At 42.7% G+C, this 21,992-nt stretch overlaps 1 protein-coding gene across 2 annotated transcripts in view; it reads right to left on the bottom strand.

The window, feature by feature from the left end:
- Nucleotides 1-1,159: 1,159 nt before the first annotated feature.
- LOC121899293 (SPRY domain-containing SOCS box protein 4-like) overlaps nt 1,160-21,992 on the bottom strand; it is a 45,287-nt gene continuing 24,454 nt past the window's right edge. For both annotated transcript variants that reach the window (XM_042415012.1, XM_042415013.1), the window contains 2 exons: nt 16,406-17,294; nt 1,160-2,537 (listed from right to left, as the gene is read on the bottom strand). In XM_042415012.1, coding sequence (XP_042270946.1) covers nt 2,410-2,537; nt 16,406-17,114 — 837 coding nt within the window. In that variant the 5' untranslated portion in view covers nt 17,115-17,294 and the 3' untranslated portion in view covers nt 1,160-2,409. The remainder of the gene's footprint in view (nt 2,538-16,405; nt 17,295-21,992) is intronic.

Here is a 21,992-nt window from a genome sequence, read left to right as displayed (position 1 = left end):
GGTCCCTGCATTATTGAACAGCAGTGCTATATGTACTGAGGCAGACACGCTACAGCTGGGGCTCAATTGCACACTGGTGCTTATAGCAGAGCTCGCCTCTCTGGAGCCACTCATATTTCAGCTTGTTAAATGTTTTTACTCTTGTTTTGATGTTAATGAAAGTGTGCTGGGACATGGTGTTAAGACATTAATGATCATTATTTAAGTCCATCTTGTGCAATAGACACTTTTTGTTATTATTATAGCATTAAATGGCCATCAATAATGCTGCGTTAGTGCAGGTCATCTCCCTCTCACACACAGCTAAAAGCACAGACAGATTATGATATTTATCAACACAGGCTGCTTTCTGCTGTGCAACATTAATGGATTTTCTGTTGGCGGTGCCAGGGAAAGCCATGCTGAGCTGAACTTTGATCACACAACAGGCTTTGTTCTGTGTTCAAAGTCTGCCCTGCGATGGGGAATCCAGTTTAAAGCCAACTCGTTTCAACTTTACACCAAAACCAGCATCTGGGACTTTGACAGCAGCAAAGGATTCTCCATCAGAGCAGAGCTTGTTGCAAGGGTTGATGTGGTGTAATTTGTGTTTCCAAAAATGACATCAGTGTTGATAAAGTAACATTTATAATGCATCACTAAAATAACACAAAGGGGAAATTAAAGGAATAACTTTGATAGATTGGGATATTTACTTTCTTGCCCAAAGTTACAAAACTATTCTCATATGGTAAATATGAAGCTAGCGCTGGCAGACAATTAGCTTAGCTTAGCTTAGCAGAAAGACTGGAACAAAATCCACCAAGAAGTCACTACCTCAAAAAAACCACAACAGTTTTCTTCAGATTAAACAAATGAGATATAACGTGAGCTTTAGAGCTGATAGGCATATTTTTTGTTAACTTTGGACAGAACCAGGCTAGCTGTTTCCCGCTGTTTCCAGTCTTTGTGCTAAACTAAGCTAATGCTCTCATGGCTCTAGTTTATAATTTAACATACAGACATGAGAGTGACATCAGTCTTCTCATCTAACTCTCAGCAAGAAAGCGAACAAGCACGTCTCCCAAAACTACTCCTTAAAGATACTAAGACATCGGATGTATACATCTACTGACATGAAAGTTCATGATAATCAAAGAGCACACATAGTGAGGCAGTGTGAGTTTAGCTGAGTTTATTCTTATTCACATTTAAAAGATTCTCATGGCAGCACATTCTTCCACCTATACCTGCGAGACATCCTGCCCCCCCTAAACAAATCTCAAAATCCATAGAAAAAAAAGAACGTTAAAAAAAATCTCATCATAAGATAATTTTCTAAAGTAAATCAGGGATTAAAAACCCACATGAGTGTAAGACGGTGCAAGAAAAAGATAGAAAAGCAGCATTTAAAACTTTGAAGGGGGGAAAGAACTGTCTTTTGATAATGCAGAAGTGTCATGTGCTTCTTTGTGTGTGTGTGTGCACACACTGTCTCAGAACAGGCACATTAGCAGTCCAAGACCTTCAGATCAATCTCTATCAGCGTTACAGGAGCTGGAGAGCCGATAAACAACGGGCGCAGTCCTTCGAGTTCACCAAACCTGATGGAGGCTTAAATCAAACAAGAGAGACACATACAGAGAGAGAGAGAGAGAGAGAGAGAGAGAGAGAGAGAGAGAGAGAGGAGCTGGCAGGAGGGGATTCAAAATGTTCAAAAACAGATTGGGATTGTGTTATTCAGCCTGTATGTGGGAACTGCCTGCTTGTCAGTGAGCTGTTTTCTTACTACAGACAGTGAGGTCTTTGTTTCTGCACACTCGTGACACACACATACATGCAGTGTATGTAATTCATGTGCGATACAGTGTGTACACACGGACCAAAATAGCAAAAGAAAAGAAAAAAAAAACATTCAAAGCAGTGTGTGTGGCGGGGATTTGAGTTTGTGTGGACTTAAGTCTCTCACTCTCTCTCTCTCTCTCTCTCTCTCTCTCCCTCCCTCCCTCCCTCTGTCTCTCTCTCTCTCTCTCCCACAGCATTTACGGTCTTTCAAACTGAAGACATGTAGATTGACTTTGTGATTTACAGGAAACTGGATTGCAATATTCTCACTGCCTTCATGTGATGCATCAGCTCCTCTACAGTCGTCCGTCCAGGAAAAGACAGCAGTCAGAAATAAACAAACAAAAAAAAAAAACAAAACAAAACAAAAAAAAAAGCTGAAAACCAGGAGATAAAAACATCCAAACCCCCAACTGGTGTAAACAGAACCCCTTGCAGCGCCATCTTCACTGCCTGTTCTCAGTCAATGTCATCGTCCCCGTCCACAGCAGATGTCTCACGGTTTATGATTAAGTTCAGTTTGGAGGCTGGTTACTGTAATAAGAAATGGGCCTCAGTTTCTTTCCCATCTGTATGTGTGCCTGGTCACTGGTACTGGAGGTAGTTCTTGAGAGTCTGCGGCAGTGGGAGTGTGTCGATGTGATGGATGCGCTCCCTGCCCAGAGCCAGACGAGCTACTCGCCTGCACAGGTCCATGAGGGGGAGGGGCTCCGCTGTGAGGGACGAGAGGGAGAGAGAGAGATCGTTAGGGTCCGACTGGTGAGTAACAAGCTGCAAGTGTGTCAACAGACTCTGGATCTGATTTAGCTTGTTTACACTTCAAACTGATTTATACACCTGAGTCAAAGTGTTGGTAAAGTAGTGGACACCTCAAAATGTATCATCTCCTACACATCTCTGCTCACAGTAGTGAAAACAACATGCAGCAAACTAGAAATACTGCCTCTGCCAACCAGTCAAGTTGTAGTGTACGTTCATGTCTTTCCAGACTCATGTTTGTAGTGAAGACTTTGAGGGAATTTAATAAAATCACCACAGTTTCAAGGTGGGCACCAAGATAAGTGTCACCAATTCACTATCTGACCAAATGTGAAATATAGTCACAATCTCTCCTTCTGTTCCTGAGTAATGGTGTTGAATAACGGCCAGAAAAGTGTTTTTGCAGAACATTATGATGTCACAGTGAAGTTGACTTTTGACCTTCTGACCTTTTGGACATAAAAAACAACACTTTAACCTACTAAACATTTGTGTGAGACTTTGTAATAATTAGCAGATAGATTCTTGACTCATGGTCAAAAATGTGTTTTGTGAGGTTACAGTGACTTTAAACCACCAAATTCTAATCAGTTCATTCTGAAGTTGTTTGTGCCAAATTTGAAGAAATTCCTTCAAGGCATTCCTGAGATATCATGTTCTCAAGAATGGAACAGAGGGACGGACAACCTGAAAACATCATGCTTCCGGCCACAGCTGTAGCTGCCGTGCAGGCATAAAAAGGCTTCTCACTTTCACTAATGCAAGACAGACTTGTATTTCATCATTTATCTGTTATTTAACTAAATAACTCCCACTTCTGGGAAACAGTGATCAACATGTTTCACGATTTTCTGACATTTTATGGACCAAAGAACAAGTTGATTGATTGAGAAAATAATCAACAGATTAATCGATGATGAAAAGAATTGTTACTTGATAGAACATGTTTCCCCTGTACACCTGCATCACTAGCATACACACTCAAATCAATTTCTCCTTTACTCACACAGACTATAAAGCAGGTTGTCCCCATTAATATTCACATCCTTGAAAACTGACAGCGACTGACACGTGTTACTCATCCATGATGACTCTGACTGTCTTATAACACTTTTCCAGGACTGTCGGGATAATTATAGATGAATGAATGCTTGCTTTATTTGCATATTTAACATTTAGTGCAGTGTTTCCCCTGCCATTACCTTGGAGGGATGGCCTGCCCCTCCAAGAGGAAAGGGGGGGACCCTCCCCTGCAACCAGGCACTTAAGCCCTCCAGAAACCTGGGGAAAACCCTGCATGCCCACCCTTGGGGGGGCCCCACCACCCCCTGAAAAAAAAAATCCTGCAGTGACATAGACTAAAGGTGTTTGCAATGAGTGGATCTACATATTGTGCAGTTTCAGTTTTCAGCAGTAGACTTACTTTAATTAAATTCCATCACTCTGGATGCACAGCAAGTGTAAAGAGAAGCAGCAGCAAACCATATTAAAATATTTACACAGACAGGTCATCACTGTTGTCAATGTGTGCCAATATAACAAGGCAACTTCCCTCCCACCGATGTTGGAGGTAGGTGATGTCTGTGTATGTCAGACAGACTCTTAACTGCTGGCCCTTCATGGATGTCAAACTGCTCCACCTGGAGGGACCATCTGGTAGAGCTGAATCCCTGCTGTTCAGAGTCCACTTACACACTGTGTGAAGGACGTGAGCGGGGGCATTTACACTTGCATGCAAACATGATACACTTGTTGACAGGGGTAAAGATTAAAAAGAAAAGTTTGCTGTAGTTTCTATAAACTAGCCTGATTGTTGTATGTTGAATAGCTGTTTAACCAGACTCAATGCTCCATCAATGATTTATTGTCTGTTCAGTCTACAGGCAGCATCTCTTCAACATTACTGTGTACTCTGTTTACTCTTCTTTTCTAATCACATTTTAATATGATGGTGATAGTTTGTTCTTTATGTTGATGCAGTTCATATTTCTGAGCAATAAAAAATTATCCAATTATTTGGATGTTTATTTTAATAATTATAATTAAATAAATGTGCTACTGCAGACAGAGTGGTTGTTTAAAATCCGTAGTGTTAATGCATCTCATGTCTGACTCTCTAACATGTAAAAACAACAGACATGCATGCCAATTCAAATAAGCCATCTCTGTGACTGATTGAGCTGCTTCTCTCCACAGTCTATTAAAAGTGCACCACATTACCACAAACCGAGGCCCCCTACCAAACAAATATGAGGCGAGTACACGACGTCTAGTCCGATGTGTGTTCATGGACTGGAGCGGGCCGAGGCGCACATTCACACATTCCTCTGGGTATGAACTGCTGCCCTTGTGGTTACATGACCACTGGATGGCTAAAGGAAACAGTTTCATCGACTCAGCTCACACATCAAGATCCTAATGAAAAGCTGATGCATGCACAAGTCTCCTGTTAACGTCTCTGTTTGAATCGATGATGATGAACCTTCTCAATAGTGGATCTGTTTTTAGAAAGAAAAAAAAAATCCCAATGCTTTGCTTCGACTGAACTTTTGCAGGAACCTCTCGGTGAATTCCTTTGCTGTGGTCTGGTGAGTGACCTTTGAAACAGCAGCGACGGGGAAATAATGAAATCCACCAGTGAGCAGCAGCTGACAGGGTGGAAAGAAAGGAGTGCTGCTATCTGAATTTATTTAACTGCCATGTTCTTAATGAAAAGCCTTTGTAAGAGTGCCCTGGGGACATGTGGCAGAGTGTGGATTCATCTACATGGTAAGCGCCCATATCAGAAAAGACATGTTGACCTCTGACGGGATACAGACATGGTGCAGTGACCTGTGCAGTGGGATTGGACGGCTGATAAATCTTGGCAGGACGATCACATCACCTCCTTCCAACATCTTATTAGCCTTTATCTGCAAAGGCGGGTTCATGCTTTAGCGCACCAGCTTACAAGATTAGGAGCTCAGACCCACACGACTGGTAGTACGATCACATCTCCATTCATCCTGCACCTTGTGACCGTCTGAACACTGCTCTAATTAATAAGGACCCTGAGATCGCAGACTCTTGGTGCACATGGAGCCTCTGTGGAACCGAGGCCCTCCCTCCCCCAAGAGATGGATGTACTTTCCGTCAGGCCTAACAGCACCTATCAATCAGTCTATCCTCACCAGCACAGCCCCCGCATATAGACAGTTTCCATAGTAACCAGTTCCTCACACCGCTGCTGTGTGATGTCACTGTACTGGGAGTGTATTGTCATGCATAAGCTAGTGGATGTTTCTGAGTGCTGCCTGTAGTATTGCTAATTTAAATGTTCAGCCCACAGCCCCCCCCCCCCCCCCCCCAAAAAAACTAGTGTGAACAGCTCTAATATGTTAAAAAAAACTTTTACCCTAATATTACATGTATCACTGCAAAATAACAAGCTTTATCAAAGACTTTCCCCAAAAACAAGCCAACTGCACATTCCTCCAAATTACAGCCAAAATAACATTACTTGAATTGGACAAGAATTATTAAGCTACAGGGTACATAACATCTTGGAATGCTAATAGATTTTACTCTGAGCATATGCTAATTGTGAAGCGTGTTAACACAGAGTGAAAGAGGGCACATTGAAAACTCCTACACAAATAAGAATATTTACATTTATTTCTATCAGCACCCATATAATACTTAACTTCTCCTCCAGTATTGTACCTCTAACATTATAACACCTGCCTGGATCATCAGCAACAAGATAAAAAAAAAAAAAAAAGTTAATTATCACTTTGAGTGCAATGCTAAAGTGAACATGACTGCTTGTGGTACCACCTGCGGAGCACAAGTTTGATGCTACCATAGGCACTAACACTCTGACAGTGTTCTCCTGAGGGAGGTGATGACGTGATAGTGCTACAAACTTGCTGGAAACCAGCCCAATCCCTGCTGGCACAAGCTGGTTTCCGTGGTAAGGGGTTGCCTGGGGTGACAAGTGGTCCTGTCAGACAGCGGTGAAGACAGAGGGGCGACAGGAAGCACACTCTCCTCCAACAGGAACAGCAAGTACAAAGTGGTCCAAGTTGTGGTTAAAAAGCCGTTACAGACTAGCGCTCAAATAAGAAGCATTTCATTAAGACTTCACGTGTAGCTGTCCTACCTCATGAATTAAAAGTTCACCAGAACTACAATAACCCCTTTTTGCCCCTCAATGATTCACTATGAGCTGAGTTACGTTTGTTATTTGTGAATACTACTGTAAACACATGGCAAAACTGTGAAACTATAAAAAGGATGTGATGCACTGACTCATATCAGCATTATAAATAATCACAAATTCCTCTGTGTAATGGCTCCATTCATTCAGTTCAAGTGAACCTTTGGGGTATTTTTTTCTTTCCAAAGGAACTCTAACACTACCTTCTTGACATATACAGTATATAATTGAATATTTACATTGCATGCACATTGTAAGCTCATATAATGATGAACACTGACGCCAAAGTCTGTGCCTATTTAAAGCAGTCTGCATGTCATCTTTCACACATGAAAACCCAGAATGACTTTTAAACACAATCAGAAGGAACAGGCAGGTTTAATAATTAATCCATGCTAATTAGCTGGAGGCATTTCAGCGAGGTGAACGGTGGAGCTCTGCTTTCTTCTCTCTCCCTCCGATCCTTTATATATCTGTCCATAACTGCACTCTCCCTTTTCCTCTCCAGCGTTCAAGTCTTCAACTTTTTTTTTTTTTTTGTAAAGGCCAGGGACTAGTTTTTGACAGATTTATGGCACACTAAAGAGGAGATGGAGTGTGGGAAAAGTGTGGTTAAGGTCGACTGAATGCCTGATGTACCGTTAGACTACAGAGGACCGCAGGCTGGAAGGCGCGCGCACCTCCCTAACACTTAATTGAGAACAAAGTAAAGGAAGGGGAGGTAAATTTTGGGACAATGGCGCGTCAGTTAGTCTGCCCTCACTGAGGTGAGACAGTAAATATGCACTCCCAATCCCCCTCTCCCCACACACACACACACATGCACACACACACACTCGCCCCTGCAGCCCAGGATGATGCCAATAAATCTGGGCATATGTGTGCACTGGATATACATCAGCTCACCATGAGACGACACGACCCAGTTATGTCCTATTTAGAAGTGAGGGTTAGGACAAGCCTGTCTTTTTGGCTCACATGTTCCAATTTACTGTTCATTTAACTCCACCCCCCCCTTCTCCCTACATTCCCTTCGTTACCAGAGCTATACCTAAGTAACAGACATACAGGAAAGGGTGCTGACTCCCCGCTGTGCTTATCCAACAGATTAGCATAAAACTGTTGGGGCTGTCTGACCTAGTTTTAACATGAAGGGTGTATGTGTCTACGTAAACTGCCCTTAAGGTGCGGACACGTCTCCAGCCTCGCAGTGTTGTTCACCGACAGGTCAAAGGGGAAAACAGGGAGGAGAGGAGTGAATATATTTAGGGATAGACAGAATTAGACTAGTGATGTGATAAGGCAGGAAACTGGAGCAGAAACAGTGAGGTGGAGCGGAGGGAGAACGCGATAGAGCAAACAGTCACTCTATATCTAATTTAATTGGAAACGCAGGTGTCCAAATTGAATCGTCCACTCAGAGTGGAAACCAATTGCTCAATGAACTAGTCAGAAGCCAACCCGAATTCCTTCCACTGACAATATCTGACTTCCTATTACCTAACACGGCCAAGCTAGCGAGTTCCAGACGGGAGCGCAGCACTGCTGTCAATTTGGTCTCAGCCTTTTTGTGGTGCTCTCTCACTCTCGCGCTCAGGAAATAAGAGGCCACGCAGACAAAGATAAAGATAAAGAGATAAAGAGCATGACTGTAATACTAGAATGCACTGATAAACAGCACGCACAAATGCATACCACTCAACAACATCTGTACGCACAAATACTGGCTGTGAAAATAGTGACAGCTCTCCAGCAGCAGTAGCATATATCTCAGTACTTTCAGTTTGACCATGTTCATATAAAACAAAGGAAAATATCTTCAACTGTGGTATTTTCCAAGAGTTTCATTCTGGTTTTCTCCAAACCAAACACTACTCCTTTTTTCCTGGCTGTTTTACTATCCCTTTCCTTTATTTTACTGAATGGTTGGACAGTAAAAACAATTGCTTGGGTGTGTTGTTAGAAAAGAAAACTTGAAAATTCCTGTCTACTGAGTAGTAAAACGCGACAGGCTAGTATTGTTTAGGCAGTAACGGAGCATACTGGATAAATTCAAGTGGGCTAAAAAAAAAAATAAACATGAAAAATCTACAATTATCCCTTCAACACACCAGACTTTGTTCATTTCACTCTCTGATGGGTTGTAAAACAATGAGATGAGGGCTAGGCGGTGTGATAGCACTGCAATCTATCATGTTCCAGGACCAAACCTATCTGTCCAGAGAGGGTTCAACAAGGTTACACACTGGACATCAAAACAGGTGATGGGAAACATCATCATCATCAGACAGCTCCGACTGGATATGAACATAGACAAAAAGAATCACTGAACACTACCTGCAGTACAGTTTAACAGTTAGAGAGACAGATATTTCCCTCAGGCGTTGAGACCAAAAACAGGACTAAAAAAAAAAAAAAAAAAAAGAGTGAATATCGGCCTTCTATTCATCAGGTGGGAAGAGACTTGACTCAAAATGAATGATAATGTAGCTCTGTAACTGCTGGATGTGTAAGTAACCAACTGTTTGCTAACAGAGTCGGCAAATCAACTCAAAAGATGACAAAATGGCCAAAAAATACCAGTTATTGCAGGTTTAGGCCTGTCTGAAGAACAGAACACTGTAGTCCAATGCACGTGTTGCATTTTATTCATAAATATGATCAAAAACAGCATCATGACCAGACTGGCTAGTCTTCTGCAAACCAGTTCCCTAATTGATGCAGATCTCAACTCAAGTTACAACCTGCATCTGTGCTGTGAACACTGCTAACACATCTGAAATGCAGACAGATAGAAGGAAGACATCCCGTTCTCATCGGGCAAGACCTTGGCCAACGAATTTGCGTGCAAGCTGCCTGGTCAACAATTAACCGCCCACCTATCCACCAAAAAGTCAGCTTAACAGTTTCCACAGCAACTTGCCACCATGATGGGGTGTGTAAACACTGAAAGAAAGGATTAGTGTTGAAAAGCATGAGAAGGAAAAGGAGAAAGACAGAAAGGAGAGCAGGAGGGAGGAGATGAAACACAATGAGAGCTGGAGTCAAATAGGGTTCATTTGCAAAAGGGGAGGGTAGTCATGTCAGCAGAGTGTGTGAAACGCTCCTCTTCTCTGCTCTGTCTCGTTCAGGTGTAAATGAGTTTGGCTCAGCTTGTTGCCATTAGGCTGGCTGGGCCACTGTGGTGCAATGAGGCTTGTTGTGGCGGAGAGAAAAAGATTTCCTTCCAAGGATAGAAAGAGGACAACGGCAACTTCATCATTTTGTACTTAGAGATGTTTGCAAGGCGGAGGTATGAAAACTGATAAAAATCTCTCAGTAGAATTGGCTCTCAAGTGTCTCGAGGACTGTTGGCCAAAAGACCAAAGTGTTCAGTGAAACGTAGGAAGGATGAGAAATCATGCATTAATGCAGGGTATTAAACAGGGGTGATACAAATGTTTATTAACAAAACATTAGTTTCACGGAAAAGAAATGCTGCCAAGTATAAATATCAGACCACTGCTAACTCTAGCCTCAGTTTGTACCTCTCACAGAGCTGCTGGCAGCGTTAGCGAACCTGATAAGAGACAACAGAGAGGCGACGTCATGCTACTAACCCAAAGATTTATTCCTTTTGTGCGGTAGAAAACACAAACACATGACCCGCCGATTACCAACTGTGCTATATTCAGAGCTTTACAAGATATTCAAGGCTGACGAATGGCAACGGTAGACTAAACATTAATATGACAAACAGCAGGGCTATGGGTACATATTAATAGTCCCCTACAGACATACTCACACCAGAGAGCCTCTTGTAGAGCTGCTAGCTCAGCTACAACACAGGTACCACACCTGAAACTTTCACAAATGTGCTTCTAGTGACTGTTAAAGCTCCAGCAGAGTCTCTGTGTTTCCAGCTTGGACGAGAGTCTGAAAGCAGCTGTTCATGGACGGTCATTTCACTTGCATTTCTCCTTCGTTGTCACCTACAATTTCTGTCCATCTGACTGTCACCAGTCTGTTCAGTGACTTAATAAGGAGGTGGAGGGTAGTGGTGCTCTGGTAGTAGTAAGTCAAAATAGCTGAATCAATTCAGAGCGCTCCTATGTTTAAAAAAAATATATCGATTCTTGACCAGTGTAACTTATTGCAGGTGAAAATATCACAATATGTTGCAATGTCAATTTTGCTGTCCCACCCCTAGAATTAAGAGACAAGGAGAGAGAAGTATAATCTCTTCTCACTTCCTAGGGAGTAAGAGATGGAGAATAAAAGAGCTTATGCAAGAGGGAGAAGGAGGAAAAAAAAAAAAAACGTGATAAGACTACAAGAAAAGTGAAAGACCAGGAAAGTGAAGAAAAAGTCAATCTTCTTTGAGTTCCTTTAAGAGGATGCACAAAAGCTTCATGTGGGAACAGGGGAGCGCTGCTATCTCCATGCATAAATATTGATGCTTCCATTCTTCTCTACATTACACCCAGATATGCCTTATGCCTGATATCATACAGCCATCTCTCGTGCATTCTGTCAGAACGCTGAAGCTCTTTGAAGATTCATAGCTTCAACTGAAATGATATATGTTGTCTGCACTGAGTAAAAAGAATACAAATATGTTTATTAACATATCAGTAGTCTATCATCTTTGATGTCTACACAAAAAAAACCCAAAAAACAAGTGATTGATGTGAGCTCAGGCTCATAAGTCAGCACCGGTTCCATTAGCAAACTCTGTTTTGCCATTTCCAAGATTCATTAGTTGAGCAAAAAAACAGGCTGATCAAAGAATTCATTGTACTTCTCATGAGTGCGCTGCCTTACCACCCAACATACTTCAATCTCAAAATGAGATAATCTCCCTTCCATCACATTACAGTTTATCAGGTCTAACTGCAGGGCATCTGCAGAAGACAAAGTAGAGAAGTGAAATCTGATCACAACTTGACAGTTGAGACATTTATTACATGTTCATGTTGCAACTTGATTCTAAATCCTCATTTATTTTTAACGTCTGAAACATCCGAACGTGACTAATATCTGATACCAGCTGATGTGTGAGAGAACAATAACAGTGGCTGAGATGCTCTTTTTGTAGCATGTTGCCGTGTCATCACATATTGTGCACTCAAGGGCCATTATCACAAGTTTCCAGAGAAAAACGGTTTTTACACTAGAAGCACCCAGTTCTATCTCCGGTGTCTTGGGGACAGAAAGACTGGAAATCAAACTGCTGGGAGCATTTTGCTTATCAAGTTGTTTTGGAGGTTAAGCAAACAATTCCTAGAACTTCTGGTAAAAGGTGACAAAAACTGTGGCAAAATTTCATGAACTAAAAGCGACAAATGACAGATTTTGTACTGTACAATGTTTTCATAGACCACAAATATAGGTCAATCTACATCATGTGCATACAGGCGGCTTAACTACATACATACACACACACACACACACACACCCCTAACCCAACATTCCCCACAAAGCAAGGCCAGACGCTGAGCTCAGAGGCACACTGGGACATCCTCCAGAATTCCTCCTCTACTGGCTCCTGTCCGCCAGCACACATAACACACACACATGGCTCGCAGCCATGGACATGGTGTTCATGCCTCACTGTCAGGAACGCCCCCAGCCTGGCTTTGGGTCTTTGTGCAACATGCAGGCTAGAGACAGAGAAAGGGAGGGAGGGAGGACCGAGGGGCTATTATACACTCTGAGGGGCAGTCATGATTGAGATGACTAATTGTTGGGACAATGACATTTAACAGAAGGCAGGGCTGACACACACACGCACACTCTGATCTTGACGGTGTCCTCGGAACAATGGTGAAACAGATATTCCCATGACATCAGAATGGGATACAGATTTCTTGTTTTGCTGTCTCAGTGCGTGGAAGAATTTGAAGATGACTGCACGAAGACTGGGGAGAGTGCTAAAAGGACAGAGGGGAAGCAGGCTAGAAATAGTACACATGGCATGTTTAAGCTGCTTCCTATTGGTAAACAAAGCAGCAGTCCCTCTCATTGTGGGCTTTTTATAGACTAGTGCACACAGAAATGTGCACTGAATGCTCTCTGAAGAAACTGCGCTAAATGACAAATCTGCAAGGAAAGCCTTCTCCATCTTGCCTTATACCCAATACATTCATGGAGAGCCAAGCCCAGGTGCAAGCATTTGAAAATGAGCCACACCAGTACTGCTTAAGAGTGTTGAAACTGTAAATTCCCCCATATTTCACACACTAGTGCAGTGCCTGTTCAAAACGTGCCTGTGCAGAACAGGCTGATTGCTTGGCCTCCGGTATTGCTGCTTCAGTGCATAGGAAAATTAATACTGTTGATGCGAGGTGTGAATGACTATATACCCCGACAACATGAAAGAAACTGACATGCTATTATACACAGGTGTTATAAATAATAACTACTCTAATAGTAGATAAATGTTCTTTTCTTATTTTAAGTAAAATAAGGGCTGCATTTAAAAATAAAACACATAACAGAGCGCTTTTGAAAAAATGTGCATCTGAAAACAAAGCGGATCGATCATACTGAGCTTTTACATTGTTCATTTTCTGTGCCTTTAGGGCTGCTGCAATAACTGCAATATTGCAATATTGACAAGCTATAGACAAGCCAAGCGCTTGTCATCCACTGCAAGCGCTTCATGAGGTTAGGCCCTTCTTGTTTTACACATCAATGCACGTGTATTCAATGTTTGGCGACTCCCCCGATCTGGTCCGTCTCTGGCAGCTCCCCCCGTTCCAGTCACTGCAGAGTATCCCACCTGCCGCGCGGCGTCTCGCACGCTGAATTCTCACTTGTGGGGCTCCACAGAGCCTCGCTCATGCCTCCCGCAGCTACCATCCAGGATAACAAGCTAACCTGCCGCCCAGCCCTCATAACAGAGCTGGGTTTGGTATGAGCTGACTGAGGGGGGGGTGGGTCCTGATGCTTTGTAGGTGAAAAACACATCTTGTATGAATATTTTGTCTCGGTTATGTGGTCAAACTCTCCCGGATCACCGCACGGCCGAGCAGGCTGCCATTTAACCTGCGAGGTAGAGTAGTTTTCCACCAGGGGACTCGACTGTAGGCCAACAGCGCCACAACACGATTTAAAGTGTTTTCCACGTTCGTCAGATACTGCTGCTCCATTTGGCCGACAGCTCATCAGGCTAAATCACCGCAGGGGAAATACCATCACTGCCACAGCCCTATGTACCTTCAGTTTGGATTTGAGTGGGTATGTCTTTGTCTCGTAGTGGCACTTCACTTCACTTCACTTCACCATGGTCTCGGAATAGGGCTGGGCAATATGACCAGAATCTCATATCCTGATAACAATACCTATCCTATCCTATCCTATCCTATCCTATCCTGATATAGCACATTTTAAAATCAATGAATAAATAGTTGGTCTATTATTTAATATTTTTAAAGCTTTTATTGCACTTACAGTAACATAACGAGTGTAGTTGCTGTCAGCTCGAGTACTTCACCTGCTTCACTGTCTCTCCTGTGTGTGCAGCACGCACACGGAGGACTCAGCCCCGCCCACGGTGAACCATAGAGAGCAGAGGAGAGCAGCTTGACTATGACAGCAAAATGCAGCAGATACTCTCACACTGAGGTGAAATTAAACAAGTGCACATAAATTTGGTTAAGAACATAAATAAAGACAGTCTCTCTCTTCTCTGCTCTCTCTCAGCGCGGGCGGGGCTGAGCCTTCTGTGTGTGTGCAGCGCAGCAGGAGAGACAGACAGCTGTGGAGAGTTGATGACAACTTATGTTATGTTACTGTAAGTGCAATAAAAGCTTTCCGAGTAAAAAGCCAAGAAGAATAATTTATTTATTGTGATTCACAAAAGATGGACAGACTCCAAATAACGAAAAATATACACAAAGACTGTGATTTGTGTCATAAAATAAACAATAGAGCATAATATGAAATGATGTTGATGTTTTTCTCTCGTCATATTGCACAGCCCTATCTCTGGAACATATGAGACACGCTGGTTTTGAAGTACCCGTGGGAAGAAGGGACATGTAAGGGTCTTTCCATTCTTGATTAAAAGCTGTTTTCACTGTTTAATTTTTCTCTTTTTAGAGCAGGCCATGTGAAATGACTTCTCTGACTCACTTATTTCTCCAACTGTAGTCTCTCATCTCCCCTGTTTGTGTGCGACTGTGTATATATCTCACACACTTACTCCAGTTGCAGTGCTTATCGGAATGTACAGATTTAATTGGCTGAGTAGCATCATGTGAGATGATTTACAATGCATGCAACTGGTCCTGGGCTGCTAAACCAGTGCCGTAAAGAAGAAAAGCCGCGCTGGTTAAAAACAGAAATGCTCCGTCAAAATTGATTAATTCTCGATAATTTATCGGCGAAGTAGATCAGATGAACGGTTGTCAAGAAAAGCAAAGATCAGACGTACAGACAAGATAGACAGACACACAGAGGCTCTGTCCTTTACAGTTTCAGCCACTGTATGACCTTGACTTCTCAAAAGGGTACAGGCTTTACTGAGGTCTGTCCAAATGACTCAGCAGCCTGATCCAGACTGCTCTCTCACCGTCTATCCTCAAAACAAGTGCTCTTTGTTTTGCAACTAGACACAGACATCACTGACCATTGCCCAAACGTGACAACTGAACACACATGTCTTTCCTAGAATCACGTTTCCCATCTCTCCCCCCTTTTTCTCCCATCTGGTCTAACCCTGGGTTTTCTTACTGGACTTGAAGTTGTTGCAGTACAAATCTCACTCTGGGCCTTCGCAGCCTTGGTGAGCAGGTCTTAATATAAGCCTATACTGAGCTTTACCCATAAACATAACATCCCTGTACTGTGAAATATTACCAACCACATCCACCTCGAAACATTTCTGCTGTGACTCAAATGCAAACAGCAGCACTGAACCTGGCACTGGACTTCATCATATTTGGAAAATGATTGGCTAAATAGACACTTAGACACTTTGTTTAATATAAATTATTAATTATAAATAGAATTTAAACCTGTATTTACTGGAAATCAAATTCAATTGGGTGTCAGCAGTCAGAGCAGTGTATGAGCATATATTACACAGCTGACTGTGATAATGAGGGACTATGTTCATTTAAACAGGGATTAGACTAAAAAGTGTTTTGACAGCAAACATATTTGTAGGGAATTAACTCTGCTGAACACAAGGATGTCTTGCTTCAGACACACTCTCAGTTGTACTATTTCTGTACTATTGGGGAAAAATACAACTATCTTTCACTTAAGAAGCTGTTGAACTAAATGCTGCCATCTGATTTTTTTCCCCCCATAAATTATGTATATATAACTAAGCACTATAGCAGCAAACTAACAGCGGGAGGCATGTGTGAAGACAGTTGAGAGAATGCAATATATGGAGACATTACATAAAGTTATGATTCACACATTGTCCTCATAATTCAACAGGTCAAATATAGTGCTACTAATGTTTTGTGCCAGCCATTAAACAGCCATACAAGTTTAGAAGAATGAAAAACTAAATAATTGCACAATTTACACGACTCCTGTACAGTCGCTTGTTAAATATTATTCTGTCACTGAAAAGCTTTTCAAGTGTCTGTATGTGTGTGTGCTTGTCAGAGTTGTGTCACTTACGATCCAGTCCGTTGACGTAGCGAATAGAAACTTCACAGTGCCCCCACACAGCGCTGACGATGGGATACAGTCTCTTGCCCTTTAAGCCCCTGAAAGCTACTCCCAGATACTGTCCGTCTACCATGAAGCTCAGTGTGCCCTCGTCCATATCTAGTATGACTGTCAGAGAATCTGGAAGCACAAATGACTCGTCTGGCTCCAGAAAACAGGGGTATGTGGGTGCCGACGTGGAAACTGGCCGGTTTTTTCCATCATGGTATAATCTGTTCCGACCCAGGTCCCAGCCCCAGGACTCTGAGTCCGATCCCACCAGGGCCGTGTAGCCCACTGAGTGTAAAGGTGCTTCGGCTGTGGCCACGCCCACTACGGCGTGTGTGCCTCTCTGTCTGGCCGGCCAATGAATCCTCCAAACGTGGAGGCCCCTAGTGTAGCCCACCTTGCCACGGATACAGTCTGTGCTCTGTGCTACGGGGTGTCGGTGGAACGTCAGCTTGTCATCCTCCTTCACGAACACGTTGAGGGACCGGTCGTCAGGGTTCCAGGCGTGGCGCAGCTGGGTCTCAGACGTGGCTGGCGGCATGTCCAGCAGTAAGTCCAGCCTCGGGGGCCGACAGAAATCTGGACCCCGAAGTTCACGGCGCACTGGCCGATAGGAGGGCTCCCCGCGTACATCCACTGACTTGATACTGCCTGAGATCTTCTGGCCCATGGCTGGGTGGGTCCAAGGGAGGAAGGGGCAGAGGGGAGGGAAATGGATGGACCAAGGGTGGCAATGAGGGGGTGATCGGTCCTGACGTTACCTCATGGGCGCAACAGCAACACTGTGGGTCCTGGGTGGAAAGATGCCGTTGGACACAGACACTCTCTTCTACCAGGGGGAATGACACTCCTGAAACACACAAAAAGAAAAGATTATGTGGCTGACATAAAGTCTGACATTGTTTAATATCAGTCACTCTTGGTTTATCAGCAACTGCTTGAAATAAGCCATTTAGCGTGTTGACCTGTCATAGATAATGTATTGGCAGCCTCTAGTAAATATTAAAAGGTACAAGGTACAGGCAGAAGGTTGCATGTTGAAACAACACGTACCTCTGGGGACAGTTCACAATGTGAATTTTACCATGGAAACCTTTTTAATATGATCAGCTCTGATGAATAATTTGATTAAACTCATTTTGTTTATAAAACGTCACCAACAAAAGATGTGTTTCTTATTCATACATGTATATCAAACAGTGATGCAGACTGGCAGAGACAGAAGCACAAATGTGGCATCAACAGCACGGGCTTCCAACCAGAGCTGCAGAAAGGGGAGGAGATGACAGAGGAGGAGAAAAGATGGATACATTTCTCTTTATTTCTAGCATTTCACTAGAAAACCATTTCCCCTCTTTAGTAGCCGATCTCAAGTGTGGACTACTGCAAATTAGAGATTCTCTGTGTGGATATGTTTTTGTCACAAGATACAGTAAAAGTATTAGAAAACTAATCTAAAAGCCGGGTACCAGCATTTTAGACATCTGACCTGGATCTCGGATGTTAATGTTCAGTGTAAATGTGCAGCAAACAAGTTGAGATGACGCCTACAAACACCAGACACCTGTTATTACTAAAATGTGGTCTCCTCCACAGACCACCCTGTCAGCCCTGTGTTTCATTACAGAGACTAATACAAACTATCCCTTCTTTCAGAAACATATACAATTAGGTATACAGTCCACACCAATACAAATTAAACTCAATCAGTTAGTGTTAAGGGCCTTTTAAAGAAATAATGACATATAAACACAGACAGAGGGAGGAGGTTTTGATGAAACTTGCTGGTGACTTCCTCTGAAAACAGTCAGGCAATACGCACTCCCATCTTCTTAGCAAATACTGTCCCCACCAAGCAAACAAATGTGATGCAATTCATATTTTATGAGTCTTCATAAGAAAACGTAATGTATATGCTGAGCTTTCACGGCAAGCAAACTGAAAGCCCTCAGTGACTTCACCCTTACTTCAATAAATAACCACACACCCCCCAAAAACATGCGCACACAGTTTCTCTGTATTACCAAGTCAAAAGAGCTGCTCCAGATCTGCTGTAATGACATCCCTCCTTGTCCTCCCCTTTATCAGACTTTCCTACAAGCAATGCCCCTACTGTGTTTCTCAATCCCCTATAGTTTCTTAGGAAAGGACTCCACATGATGCTTCCAGGGAAAGTACAGAACAGTGACGCTTGAGTGAAATATCCCACCCGGTCACTCACACACACACACACACACACACACACACACACACACACACACACAGAGCAGCCTTATGCAGAACTTTAACATTTACCTACATTTAAAAATCAGCCAAACAGATGCCTCTTTTTCTCTGGAGATATGTTAAGTAGTTGTCACTGGAGCATTACATTATTGGAAAGTCATTTGCCAAATACAGGCATAAATTATTTTGGTTTCAGATCATATAGAGCAGGAAAACATTTTCACATGTCATGGTTTTGCATTCCCAGTGTGTTTAAATGTCACAAAGTAAACACGTTGTGAATTGTAGAGGTGAACGGACATGCAAGATCAAGACAGAAAATGTGTGAACAACAGCTTTACCAACAACAACAACAAAAAAATGGACTACTCTCAACATTCACTGGCACTATCTCATGACTACAACTCATGAAGAGTGACAAACTCTCCATTTCCGTATGAATTCATTTATAAACACCAGAGACGAGGCATGGAGCAATTTATCACACAGCATAATGTAGTCATGGACAAAGAGACTGTAATCACAGTGGCTACCAACCATTAAGTTGACATTTATTTGCGCGCCTGTAACATTCACGCCACATACGAGCCCTTAACACTCACACACACACACACTGATTTTGCTGGAAATTCTTCAAGCATTGGTCATCAGTAAGGGAACACTGGGCCAAACCATCAGGTGACAAGCCAGAAAGAGATGATTCATGAGGATCCGGAGAGAGAATGAAAATGTGATGAGAAAAAGAATAAGCAGTCGTGTTGCAGATAGCCTACCACAGCGTCCAATTAATCTACAATACATACAGTGACATTTAAAGAGATGTCTACAATTTAACTACAGCAACCACGTCTGGATCGCACACACACACACACACACACACACACACACACACACTTGTAAATTTGTATTCAGTCAATATGGTTTAATGTATTCGGAGCACTTTGAGTCTGAGTCCAAGTCTATTATTATTGCATTACAATGTTCTATGAGTTTATAAGTATGTGTGACAGGCGTGTCATGTTGGTGAGGCTGTTTGTTTCTTACTTGTCTACCTGTGTACCCTGTAGAGTTAAAATATTACAGAAGTAATAGAAATTATTAGGCTTAAACAACATGAAACATTCTTCTTTTCTGCTTAACTGTCCTGCACAATCTAAACACTAATATTAAATCAAATATATATTATCTCGAATAGGTTGTAAATGTTTTTTTATAACCAGCTGATTGATTACATCGACAGATATGGCTTCAGCCGGTGGGAGAGACAGAGAGACAGAGATGTGGTCCTGTCAACCTCTCTCAAAAAAAAAAAAACCTTTTGAGAATACTTGATGCCATCCACATGGAGCTGCTGACATCAAAAAGACACTTCCGGCTGGTGAATGTCAAACCTGAAAATCAACTTCATCCTAGTGTTTGACCGGCTTGTGCTGCCTCTGCCCTGGTGTTCAGAGAGCTCTTCTGAACTCACACACACACAGCTGATTGTAACTGATCGAGCCCTTTATCTACAACCGTCTGCAGACAACAGAAATACAAAAAAAAACATAATAGTCTCAAAAAAACAGGGTCATTTTTACCCTGGAATTGTGACACGCTGATTAATCATTGCAAGATGAATCAACAAAGCAAAACCTCCCGAGCACTGTCATCTGCTGACCGGTCTCACATTACGTGCATATTTAATCCATACACAATGTGACGATATAGCCTGTTTGGCCAAGTTATAATGAAGTGTATTCATTTCTGATGTTAGTTAAGGGAGCTCAGCGAGGGGAAGCAATCTCTGCAATAAAAAGCTTTGGAAAGCCTGCGGTCATTTTATTATTTCCTGAGAAAACCCCGCACATTTAGCAAGTCTTGCTGCTGACATGCAAAGCAACATTTATGATGTTCTCACAGTGAAAACAAAATGATACCCACAAAAATATATAGACCCATTGATCATGCTAGCAGTCACAACAAAATGACAAGGAGTCATTACTTTCAAATGAGCACTGAGAGACAGCGAGACACATCCGAGGGGTCAGGAGACAAGGTCATCATGTGGTAAAAAGGGGGGACGCTCACCTTCGACAAAACATGGAGCCACAAAAAGACAATTCAGAGTAGTTTTCCCCCCCAAATAAGGCTGCCAACAACTATTAATACTGTCTCCAAATCTACATCCAAGCGTTGGACATGTATATCCTGTGTACCATCTACAAGGAGAATCAGCCTTCCTCTCTCACTCTACTGCATAGGGAGTTGAGGATGAGGAGATGTGGAGGGAGCTGATTTAATATCAAAAAAGGATAGTGAAAGGACGGGCGAAAGCTGGCCGTGAAGAAGGTCAGGGTTGATGAGGAGGGTCCGCGAAAGAGATGATGGGCAAGGAAAAGTAAAGGAGGAACATGAAGGAGAAGGAGAGATGAGAGAACTGATGACAGAGGAGAGAAACACATGAGATGACTGCAGATGAGTGATGCGTGATAGTGGGAACCCTGAACTGCGAGGAAGAAGGGCTGCAGTCCACACATGTTCAGATTAAGAGAGCTGAATTCAGTGAAGGGGATTATCCAGTGTCAAATACAGTGGCTACGAACCATGAACAATCTCTGCTTCATTTCCTTCACTTTTGACTTTCGTTTTAATGTCCTCTGCTTCTTTTAAAAAGCAGATCTTAATATCAGCCCAGTGGTTTTTCCTCTCTTGTGGGTGTAGAAGAGATTGGGTGCGAGGAGGAGCCGGGACTGTTTAAGATGCAACTTGACTTGGAATCCGCAGCAGAAAACTTATCTCGAGCACGGGAGGCAGTGACATGAAGAAGGCCGCTGGTAGCGTGACAACCATTGTTAGCATATCAAACATGCACAGCCAGTCTTAACACAAGCAACCCCTACCCCGCCCTAACACACACACACACACACACACACACACACACATGACTCGAGGGCACAAAAATGCAGACTGCTAATGCAGGAACTTTGAAGTATCACCCACTCAAACATACGCACACACTCTTATCTGCACACCGGTACTGGAACATCAGCAGGGGGCAATGACGACACGGGTATGAGCATGTATGTATGTATGTACTTTTACTCTGCCAATGACAAACTTATCATTTAGCTTAGTTACCATATTACAGGGCTGAATAAATGGCTAGACAAAGTTTGCAGACGGCAAATCGTATGTATGCAAACTGGACTTTGCACTTCATCTCACTGTGTGTTTTCAGATTCCAGATTCATTTTTCCTGGTCTGAAATTGCACTGAAATATTCAAAGTGTTCTCCAACATCCAGTGTTTAAGGGGAAAGGACAACCACATTAACCCAGAG

This window comes from Thunnus maccoyii, chromosome 6 (genome assembly GCF_910596095.1).
Source record: "Thunnus maccoyii chromosome 6, fThuMac1.1, whole genome shotgun sequence".
Lineage (NCBI taxonomy): Eukaryota > Metazoa > Chordata > Actinopteri > Scombriformes > Scombridae > Thunnus > Thunnus maccoyii.
Note: the sequence above shows the minus strand (reverse complement) of the source record. Positions and strands in the feature narration are given on the sequence as shown.